Source organism: Petromyzon marinus, unplaced genomic scaffold (genome assembly GCF_048934315.1).
Source record: "Petromyzon marinus isolate PM22_M1 ecotype Great Lakes invasive population unplaced genomic scaffold, UKy_Petmar_22M1.pri1.0 PM_G_Scaffold_14, whole genome shotgun sequence".
NCBI lineage: Eukaryota > Metazoa > Chordata > Hyperoartia > Petromyzontiformes > Petromyzontidae > Petromyzon > Petromyzon marinus.
This window is the reverse complement of record NW_027422695.1, coordinates 3021633-3033876: the sequence shown is the minus strand read 5'-3', so window position 1 is coordinate 3033876 and position 12244 is coordinate 3021633. Positions and strand designations below refer to the sequence as shown.

Genomic DNA, 12244 nt, shown 5'->3' with positions numbered 1-12244 from the left:
CATCCTTCACGGATGGGATCAGATCACGAATTTTGTGTACTGTATTGAACCGGACCTGGATCTTGTGTTTGTTTAGAATTTTGGAAATCTTTTTAGTAACGCCTGCTATATATGGAAGTGTGATGGTTTTGACCAGAGTATCAATGACGTGGCAAGCTGAAAATAGTCACGTTCACTTAGAAATTACAGACAGCGTTAGCTGTGCAAATTTTCATGACGCCAGAGCTCAGTGTTGGAGAGGTTTTTGCTGCTTCGCACAAACAGATGGAATGTTCTGCTTCATATTTTAGATAGCAATTCTACCCGTTCTTCGCACGGAGGATATGTATTGAACTCCGAGAAGCCAATGGCTTCATCGGCCAGGAGCGAAGCGCCACCTAAAATCTCCCGGCACGCTGTTAACAGCTCTAAGCATTGCAGAGCGCTTAACTCAGAGGTGTTGCGGGTTGACGCCAGACACTTCATGGTCATTTCCCCCCCCCCAAAAAAAAATACAAAAGACTATATCTTTTACATTGTGTACAGTATGGAACATACCCACATGCCAAATTTCAAGTGTGTGGCACGTTGAGAAGTATGCTAAACATTTCGAACAGACACACGTATCCACACATTTCCCTTTCAAATATATTGATAAATCAGCATTTTGCGACCCCCACTGCCACCGTGTGGCATATTATTACGTGCCAGGGACTCTATGAGAGGACAACAGTCCGAGTCCATAATTGGCAATAAGTAACGGCAAAGCAGTTACAAGCGACTCACAGAATTTTGCGCAGTTGGCAAACACCTTCAGCGAGCGCAATGCCGATCACACGCGTCGAATAAAAAGCAAGGGACAAGTCATTACGTACTAACAACTCCTTACTAACAACTCCTTACTAACAACTCCTTACTTACTAACAACTCCTTACTAACAACTATCATTTCATTGCTGCAGGGGTTGCCCCCCCCTACCTGAAAATCCTGGCTCCGCCTCTGAGTGTGTGACATTGTCAAGTTTGTGTTTGCAGTAAAGTCTATTAACTCTATTGAGCACGGAGGTTATATCAAAACAGTAGTTTAGTTTTGTTTTCCTCTGCAACTCTTTATAAGAATGGAGTCAGGAAGTTAACACAGCACACACGTGCAGCTTAAGTCGGATCTGTTCATCCCAGCATTCAAGGACATCTGTGCCTGGCTTCACACCTCTAAGTTGCGATTGAACATTAATTCATGCATTTCTGCATAACACAAATAGTATTATTTTAAACACCCTTTGCTATGTCAGCTGAATTTAGCTTTCATAAATATTCCTTTTGAAGCCAGACAGCTAAATTGTGTGCTCGGAGTTTTTGGTGAACATTCATTTTGAAGATACGAGGGCTTCCAGGCATGTTTATGACCATTTGCCCTCTCATTGTGTGCCATAACAGCCCGTGTGATGAGTTTGGGACACTTTTCCACTATATCATGAATATGTGAATAAGTATAGACGTGTAAGTCACGTGTTACTGTGTGTATATGCTTTCCTCTGTGCGTCGATACTGACGTGTAGATGGTGTGGATATTATTTTTTTCTGTCTGCAGCTGACGCTTCCTCTGACGCTTCCTCTGCAGAATTGGTCTGATGGAGCAAATGCACTCAGCGCAGCTCGGTAGGACAAGGCTCCAATGCGACCGGTGTGCATACAGCACGGATCGGACTGGAGATTTCACACGGCACGAGAGAACTCACACAGGAGAGAAACCCTTCAAGTGCAGTGTGTGTGAGAAGGCGTTTGCACGTCCATCTGCTCTTGTAGAACACCAGAGAACACACACGGGAGAGAAACCCTTCAAGTGCAGTGTGTGTGGGAAGGCTTTTGCACATTCATCTACTCTTGTAAAACACCAGAGAACACACACGGGAGATAAACCCTTCAAGTGCAGTGTGTGTGGGAAGGCGTTTGCACATTCATCTGCTCTTGTAATACACCAGAGAACACACACGGGAGAGAAACCCTTCAAGTGCAGTGTGTGTGGGAAGGCGTTTGCACAGTCATCTAATCTTGTAGAACACCAGAGAACACACACGGGAGAGAAACCCTTCAAGTGCAGTGTGTGTGGGTATGCGTTTGCACATTCATCTACTCTTGTAGTACACAAGAGAACACACACGGGAGACAAACCCTTCAAGTGCACTGTGTGTGGGAAAGCGTTTGCACAGTCATCTAATCTTGTAGAACACCAGAGAACACACACGGGAGAGAAACCCTTCAAGTGCAGTGTGTGTGGAAAGATGTTTGCATATTCATCTGCTCTTGTAATACACCAGAGAAGACACACGGGAGAGAAACCCTTCAAGTGCAGTGTGTGCGTGAAGGCGTTTGCACGTTCATCTCTTCTTGTAAAACACCAGAGAACACACACGGGAGATAAACCCTTCAAGTGCAGTGTGTGTGGGAAGGCGTTTGCACATTCATCTGCTCTTGTAATACACCAGAGAACACACACGGGAGAGAAACCCTTCAAGTGCAGTGTGTGTGGGAAGGCGTTTGCACAGTCATCTAATCTTGTAGAACACCAGAGAACACACACGGGAGAGAAACCCTTCAAGTGCAGTGTGTGTGGGTATGCGTTTGCACATTCATCTGCTCTTGTAATACACAAGAGAACACACACGGGAGACAAACCCTTCAAGTGCACTGTGTGTGGGAAGGCGTTTGCACAGTCATCTAATCTTGTAGAACACCAGAGAACACACACGGGAGAGAAACCCTTCAAGTGCAGTGTGTGTGGAAAGGTGTTTGCATATTCATCGGCTCTTGTAATACACCAGAGAAGACACACGGGAGAGAAACCCTTCAAGTGCAGTGTGTGCGTGAAGGCGTTTGCACGTTCATCTCTTCTTGTAGAACACCAGAGAACTCACACAGGAGAGAAACCCTTCAAGTGCAGTGTGTGTGGGAAGGCATTTGCAGATTCATCAAATCTTCAAGTACACCAGAGAACACACACGGGAGAGAAACCCTTCAGGTGCACTCCGTGCGGGATAACGTTTGCACAGCAACCACATCTTCAAGTACACCAGAGAACACAGAAGCATCAGAAGATCCACAAGGAGTGGAGTCTGAAATCGGCTTGTGAAAGTCAAAGTGCCGCAATAAGCCCATCCCTCATGAAACACGAACCGGAAGAAAATCCCAGCTTGGACACTTTTAAAGGTATCGAGGTGAAATGTGAAGAGGTGATGGTAAAGAGGGAAGAAGTGATGGTGAAGAGCGAAGAAGTGAAGGTGAAATGGGAAGATGAAGATTCAACTCCAAAATGGGACCTTCACATTGATGGAGGCAACGTGAAGCAGGAGGAGAATTCTGACTGTGAGCCAGAGCGAGGCAACTCCCAGCAGTTTGTGGAAGTGGAGGTGTGGGTGGACTTCCTCCGAGACAATACAAAGTAAAGTGGAGACCCGGTAGATGTGTAAGCTTGAGGCGATGTCGCTACAATAGATGCACCTTTGTCACAGGCCTTTAATGACAAGAATGTGAAGTTGGACACTCAATTCCTATGTTCAACCTGCAGAGTAAGGGCGGCCAGTCTTTGTGGACCCTGTGGGTTGGGTCAATCTCTCACCAGGAGCGAGAGCCAATAAGCTCCCAAGCATTCACGATGTTCTCATGATAATTGCTTTTACGCTTTGCTCGCTTAATCGCCTCGGCAACTCGGAGTTTTGTGTCGTACCTCGTCTGAAGCGCTCGAAGAGCATCCCCAAGTAGCAGCTGCCCCTATGTGGCACAAGGTGGTGGCCCTGCACCAGCCTGCATGTGGACAAGAGCCTGTCAGGGGGCGATGATTGATGCGTAATCTCAGTTGTGTAGTTTGTAGGCAATCTTGATTCGAAGCTTTCGTGATTGCAGGAATCCACACTCTCGTTATTTCGGTAAAGTCACCACGTGGGTAGAAACATAACAGATCACGGCGTTTAGATCACAACACAAGCAATCGTCATCAGGTGGGACAACCACAGCAAGAGAAACTGCTGAAGTAGTAGGCGCCTACTCCAGCAGTTTCCTCTTATTGCTGCTGTGCTTGTCCCACCTGATGACGATTGCTTGTGTTGCCATCGAAACACCTTGATTTATTATTTGTAGCGTAATGTTTAGAATTTGCTACATTTTGACCCAGACGCCAGCATGCAACGGCCTACTCGTTTTGAATGACGCAACAATCGTACGTTGTACATACACTGTTAAGCAGACGGTGCGTATTTTTCTTGTTAATACGATGTAACGTGATGCAGTCAATTTCGCTGCAGTAATCAATGTTAATATGCCCGTCAATAATTTAGAATTAATACTTGTCTGGTTGTGCGCGTACATGTAACATTTTGTCTGAGGGTCACACATTGATTAAGTGATGTTAGGACAAAATGTGTGTGTGTTTTGGAAGTAACCTGTACAGAGAACTCAGGTGAGACCCGTTCTTGTGATACAGGTCAAAGGGTACTTTTGTGTTTCACGAAGCGTCTGCCTCTGGAGCAATTCATTGTCTTTGAAATAGGGAGCACGCTCGGATCATTCATCAGTTACAAGGCATACCACTTAAAAGTTACACATATAGGAGGAGGTACATTCTCTACAACACGAATTGTAGTTTTGTCTTATATGTTGACGTAGAGTTTGTCTAACTGGGACTAGAAATGCTCCTTGCTGATTCACGTCTGGATGTTCGTACCTATCGGTTGAAGCAAACCCCACTGCTGTTGTTGAGACGCTGTGCACCAATAAGGGTCCAACACATTGACGGCCTTCAGACCAGGAAAGTCACAACATTTGCACACGAAGGACGCATTCACGCAAGTACCCCTTGCTCCATTTCGAAGTTTTAAAATGAAACATCTTTGAATCGTGTTATGTTTTGATTTAGATTATTTTATTTCTTCATTAAAAGTTAATTTTACATCTGGAAGACTTCGTTGAGAAGGACATTTCGTGTGAATTTTCTCTCGTTAAGTAGACGATGGCCTTGCCGGGGGTTCGGTTCGATGCGGACTTTCACCTGGTAGGGGATCGCGGGATCGAGATAAGGCGACACGGAGCTGCTGGTCGTCTGCAGATCGATTCCAACGTAATCGAGCGTCTTTCCCTGCGCGTCCGTCGTTCGCATGCAGGGGGTGCGTGTAGGTTTACAGTGCCCCCTGCATGAAAACGACAAAGTGCAGCGTTCATCAAGGATAAAGTTGCGCGCTTATTTTTTAAATGTTATTCTTTTATAAGGTGATGTTGATATCGAAAACTGACACATAACTGGCATGCCATAAATAGGAAATTAGCTCTGCTTATTCGAATCAATGTATTCATATATGTTGATGAACTGTTTTCAAGCAGATTTTGTCTCTAACGGCGAATACAGGGACCACGTGATTGTTTAAAAATGTCTTTTGATTATACCTATAATTACCTACAATTCGTCATGTGTAGCTTCTTTAGACTATAATTTATTCACTACCCAAAATGTATTTACTTGAAAACATAGAGGTGATATTTATTCTTGGTTCTTTCGGTAAAGTCACGTAGAAGGGAAACAAAACAAAAATATAAAACAATTAAATTCTCACGACGTTTCGACTGCAACACAAGCAATCATCATCAGGTGTCACACACAGGCACACACACAGAGACTCAGGCACACACAGAGATACAGCCACACACACAGTGTGTACACACACACAGTGTAGACACAGTGTATACACACAGTGTACACACAGTGCGTACACACAGAAACTGTGTACACACAGTAATGTCCACGTTGTAGTTGCTGAGCTCACGCACGCAAGGGGTCTCGGTTCAAGAGATGGAGCAATGGAAAATGAATCTAAATCAACAAACTCCATCCCCGCTCTGTGACGTCACCATTCAGCATGACCTCATTGGTGTGAAACGCCAGGGGGAGGTGTGCCTCGCTAGTGACGTCATGTCACCAAGGTATTCACCCCACCCCCGTCCACCGCGCCCTTGAGCGTGACGTCACCTCTGCTTGGTCACTGCCGATATCTGTCCCGGTACAATCCTTATTTGGGCAAAGCTACGCCCAGCGACTGGCGGCTCATTAACATAATGAGTTCGTGAAAGCCGTCGAGAGTTTATTGGGACGGGTTCAGCGCCCACGCCCCCATCCCTCGACATATGGCCCGGGTATTTGATACACCGTTTAAAAATAAATCTATGCAAACCAACACACCTGAAGACGACCGTTTGTGTTATGGTCGAAACGTCGTGAGAATTTTTATTGTTTTATATATATTTTATTATTTTGTTGTTTCCCTTCAACGTGACTTTACCGAAAGAACTAAGATTTAATTTATTCAGTTACCTAGCCGCTCGTGGGAGGGAAGTGTCTTGTACCCCGGACGTGGCGTCATGTCACCTTCTGCTGCCACGTGACGTCACGAGGTAACAGGAAGCGATCGCTTTGCTCTTGCACTGAAATCCGAGGTGAGAAATTATCATCGTGTTGGTGGTCGTGGTTGTTGTTGTTTACCAAGGTAGAGCCTCGCTCTCTCTCGTCGGGATGTCAGTTGAGTAGCAGCGAGCATGGGAATCGATGTCCAGGTTGGAACTTTACAACGCGGGGCCTAGCCACGCGGGGCCTTGCCTCCTGCCCTCGCCTGATTGCGTTCACTTTAATTATCTCGCTTAAGTTTAATTTGTCTTCACCCGGCTCGCCACTTTGTAACTTTGTTTTATTGTAAATATTCACGCAGTTTTTATTTTCGTTCTTTTGTTAGCAGGTCAAGCCCGCTTGAGCTGCTATACCGCTCTCGTTATCAGAAGCGACCTGCCCACAACAACACAAGGTGAGGCTTTGTCAACGTGTGTGAATGTTTTGACTTAAAACTTTGGTGACTGCAGGAATTAATATTCTTGGTTCTTTCGGTAAAGTCACGTAGATAGAAAATAAAATAACAGATAAAAAAAACTATTTAAATAAAGCAAAAAACCCACGAGGTTTCGATCGCAACACAAGTGGTCTTTATCTTATTAAATTTAATTTGTTATTTTGATTTTCTATCTACGCGACATTACTGAAAGAACCAACAATACATGCGTCAATGTATCTATCGGTCAAAGACGCTAAGCGCGTGCCGCTGTTGACTCTGAATGTGTGGAGGGGAACACCTTCACCATGGGGAGAGAGAGACAGAGACATGGATAGCCTCGGCTATGTTGATGATCCTCGATTCATTACTTGGTGGAGTGAGGAAGAATTAATGCTGAGCAAATGAAGGTGGCCAGGCATGGTGCTGGTCACCCCACCACCTGTTTACTCATGGCAGTGTGTGACAGTGTCAAGTTTGTGTTTGCAGTAAAGTCTATTAACTCTATTGAACACGGAAGTTATATCATAACAGTAGTTTACTTTTGTTTTCCTCTGGAACTCTTTATAAGAATGGAAACAGGAAGTTAACACAGCACGCACATTCAGCTGAAGTCGTAACTGTTCATCCCAGCATTTAAGGACATCTGAGCCTGGATTCACACCTCTAAGTTGCGATTGAACATTAATTTATGCATTTCTGCATAACACAAATAGTATTGTTTTCAACACCCTTTGCTATGTCAGCTGAATTTAGCTCTTATAAATATTCCTTTCGTAGCCAGACAGCCGAAATTGTGTACTTAGAGTTTTGGGTGAACATTCATTTTGAAGATACGACGGCTTCGAGGCATGTTTATGACATTTGCCCTCTCATTGTGTGCCATCACAGCCCGTGTGAGGAATTTGGGAAACTTTTTCACTGCATCATGAATATATGAATAAGTATAGACGTGTAAGTCACGTGTTACTGTGTATATATGCATTCCTCTGTGCCTCGATACTGACGTGTAGATGGTGTGTATATTCTTATTTTCTGTCTGCAGCTGACGCTGGTCTGATGGAGCAAAGGCACTCACCGGATCGGACTGGAAATTTGACACAGCACCAGAGAACTCGCACAGGAGAGAAACCCTTCAAGTGCAGTGTGTGTGACAAGGCATTTTCACCGTCATCTGCTCTTAAAAGACACCAGAGAACACACACGGGAGAGAAACCCTTCAAGTGCAGTGTGTGTGGGGAGGCATTTTCACAGTCATTTGCTCTTAAAAGACACCAGCGAACACACACGGGAGAGAAACCCTTCAAGTGCACTGTGTGTGGGAAGGCGTTTGCAAATTCATTTGCTCTGAAAAAACACCAGAGAACACGCACGGGAGAGAAACCCTTCAAGTGCACTGTGTGGGAAGGCATTTGCATGGCCATCAGTTCTTCAGACCCACCAGAGAACACACACAGGAGTGAAACCCTTCAAGTGCACTGTGTGTGGGAAGGCATTTGCATGGGCATCAGTTCTTCAGACCCACCAGAGAACACACACAGGAGAGAAACCCTTCAAGTGCACTGTGTGTGGGAAGGCATTTGCACGGCCATCAGTTCTTCAGACCCACCAGAGAACACACACATGAGAGAAACCCTTCAGGTGCACCTTGTGCAGGAAGTCGTTTGCACATTCATCAGTTGTTCAGACCCACCAGAGAACACACACAGGAGAGAAACCCTTCAAGTGCAGTGTGTGTGGGAAGGCATTTTCACAGTCATCTGTTCTTGTAAAACACCAGAGAACACACACAGGAGAGAAACCCTTCAAGTGCACTGTGTGTGGGAAGGCGTTTGCACAGTCACCACATCTTAAAGTACACCAGAGAACACACACAGGAGAGAAACCCTTCAGGTGCATTCTGTGCAGGATGGCCTTTGTACATGTGTCACATCTTCAAATACACGAGAGAACACACACGGGAGAGAAACCCTTCAGGTGCACTCTGTGCGGGATGATGTTTGCACAGTTGCCACATCTTAAAGTACACCAGAGAACACACACGGGAGAGAAACCCTTCAGGTGCACTCTATGCGGGATGGCGTTTGCACGTTCATCAAATCGTCAAAGACACCAGAGAACACACATGGGAGATAAACCCTTCAAGTGCACTGTGTGTGGGAAGGCGTTTTCACAGCAACAACATCTTCAAGTACACCAGAGAACACAGAAGAATCAGAAGATCCACAAGGAGTGGAGTCTGAAATCAGCTTGTGAAAGTCAAAGTGCCGCAATGAGCCCATCCCTCATGAAACAAGAACCGGAGGAAAATCCCAGCTTTGACACTGTAAAGGAACCGAGGTGAAATATGAAGAGTTGATGGTGAAATGTGAAGAGGTGATGGTGAAGAGCAAAGAAGTGAAGGTAAAATGTGAAGATGAAGATTCAACTCCAAAATGGGACCTTCACATCGATGGAGGCAACGTGAAGCAGGAGGAGAATTCTGACTGTGAGGCAGAGTGAGGCAACTCCCAGCAGTTAGTGGAAGTGGAGGTGTGGGTGGACTTCCTCCTAGACAATACAAAGTCAAATGGAGACCCGGTAGATGTGTAATCCTGAGACGATGTCGCTACAATAGATGCACCTTTGTCACAGGCCTTTAATGACAAGAATGTGAAGTTGAACACTCAGTTCCTAGGTTCAACCTGCATAGTAAGGGCGAGCGGCCAGTCTTTGTGGACCTGTGGGTTGGGGAGATCTCTGACCAGGAGCGAGAGCAAAGAAGCCCCCAAGCATTCACTATGTTATCATAATAATTGCATTTACTCGGTGCTTGCTTAATCGCCTCGGCAACTCGGAGTTTTGTACCTCGTCTGAAACACTCGAAGAGCATCCCCAAGTAGCAGCTGCCCCTGTGTGGCACAGGGTGGTGGCCCTGCACCGGCCTGCATTTATTTTTTCCGCCTGAGGACGACCGTTTGTGTTACGATCGAAACGTCGTGATCTATTATTATTTTGTCTACCTACGTGACTTTACTGAAAGAACCAAAGAGTATGTGAACAAGAGGCTGTCAGTAGGGGGCGATGATTGATGTTTCATCTCAGTTTTGTAATTTGTCGCTAATGTTTAGAATTCGCCAGCATGCAATGGCCTACTCGTTTTGAATGACACTACAATAGTTTGTTTTATATCCAATATTAAGCAGACCGTGCGTATTTTTAAAATAGCTTCTTGTTAATACGATGTAACCTGATGCAGGATATTTCACTGCAGTAATTCAATTTTGTTAATATGTCTGTCAATAATTAAGAATGAATACTTGTCTGATTGTGCGTGTACATGTAACATTTTGTCTATGAGGGTCAAACATTGATTAAGTGATGTTAGGACAAAGTGTGTGTGTGTGTGTTATGGAAGTAACCTGTACAGAGAACTCGGGTGAGACCCGTTGTTCTTGTGATACAGGTCAAATGGTACTTTTGTGTTTCACGAAGCGTCTGCCTCTGGAGCAACTCATTGTCTTTGAAATAGAGAGCACGCTCGGATCATTCATCAGTTACAAGGCATATCACTTGAAAGTTAAACGTATAGGAGGAGGTACATTCTCTACAACACGAATTGTAGTTTTGTCTTATGTGTTGACGTAGATTTTGTATAACTGGGACTAGAAATGCACCTTGCTAATTCACGTCTGGATGTTCGTACCTATCGGTTGAAGCAAACCCCACTGCTGTTGTTGAGACGCTGTGCACCAATAATGGTCCAACACATTGACGGCCTTCAGGCCAGGAAAGTCACAACATTTGCACATGAAGGACGCATTCACGCAAGTACCCCATGCTCCGTTTTGAAGTTTTAAAATGAAACATCTTTGAATTGTGTTGTGTTTTGAATTAGATTATTTTATTTCTTCATTAAAATCTTGTATCAATTTACATCTGGAAGACTTCATTGCAAAGGACATTTCGTGTGAATTTTCTCTCAACGTTAAGTAGATGGCCTTGCCGGGGGTTCGGTTCAATGTGGAAACAAACAGTGTACACACAAACAGTGTACACACACAGTGTATACACATAGTGTACACACACAATGTACACACAGTGTATACAGTGTACACACACACACAGTGTACACGCACAGTGTACACATAATGTACACACAGTGTACACAGACAGTATACATACACAGTGTACACACAGAGTGTACACAGTGTGCACACACAGTGTATGCACAGTGTACACACATAGTGTACACAAACACAGTGTACACACTGTACACACACACAGTGTACACACATAGTGTACACACATAGTGTACACACATACAGTGTACATACAGCGCACACACAGTGTACACATAGGGTACACACTGTGTATACACAGTGTACACACACACAGTGTACACACACACAGTGTATACACAATAATGTCCACGTTGTTGTAGCTGAGCTCACACACCCAAGGGAGGGAGCAATGGAAAATGAATCTAAATAAACTTCAACTCTGTGACGTCACCACTCTGCATTACCTCCGGCGTGAAACGCCACTGTGAGGTGTACCTCGCTAGTGACGTCATGTCACCAAGGTATTCACTCCTCGCCCGTCCACCGCGCTCTTGAGCGGTCCAGTAGCAATCCTTATTTGGGCAAAGCTACGCCCAGTGACTGGTGGCTCATTAACATAATGTATCCGTTAAAGCCGTCGCGAGTTTATTGCTACGGGTGCAGCGCCCACGCCCCCATCCCTCGACATATGGGCAGGCCTCATTAACATAATTTATTCAGTTACAGAGCCGCTTGTGGGAGGGAAGTGACGTCATACTACTTCCTGCTGCCGCGAGGTAACAGGAAGCTACCGTGTGCGCGCTTGCACTGAAATCCGAGGTGAGAAATTCTCATCGTTGTGGTGGTTGTTGTGGTGGTGGTGGTTGTTGTTGTTTACCAAGGTAGAGCCTCTCTCTCGTAGGGATGTCAGTTGAGTAGCAGCGAGCATGGGAATCGATGTCCAGGTTGGAACTTTACAACGCGGGGCCTAGCCACGCAGGGCCTTGCCTCCTGCCCTCGCCTGATTGCGTTTACTTTAATTATCTCGCTTAAGTTTAATTTGTCTTCACCCGGCTCGCCACTTTGTAACTTTGTTTTATTGTAAATATTCACGCACTTTTTATTTTCTTTTGTTACCAGGCCAAGCCCGCTTGAGCTGCTATACCGCTCTTGTTATCAGAAGCGACCTGCCCACAACAACACAAGGTGAGGCTTTGTCAACGTGTGTGAATGTTTTGACTTAAAACTTTGGTGACTGCAGGAATTAATATTCTTGGTTCTTTCGGTAAAGTCACGTAGATAGAAAATAAAATAAAAACAGATAATCATTTTTCTTTTTTAAATGAAGCAAAAAACCCCACAACGTTTCTATGGCAACATTAAT

General features: G+C 45.0%; 1 protein-coding gene across 1 annotated transcript in view; it reads left to right on the top strand.

Annotated features, from left to right (window-relative positions):
* Window positions 1-1609: 1609 nt before the first annotated feature.
* LOC142910258 (uncharacterized) overlaps window positions 1610-12244 on the top strand; it is a 162952-nt gene continuing 152317 nt past the window's right edge. The window contains exon 1 of the mRNA XM_076059961.1: window positions 1610-3256. Coding sequence (XP_075916076.1) covers window positions 1610-3256 — 1647 coding nt within the window. The remainder of the gene's footprint in view (window positions 3257-12244) is intronic.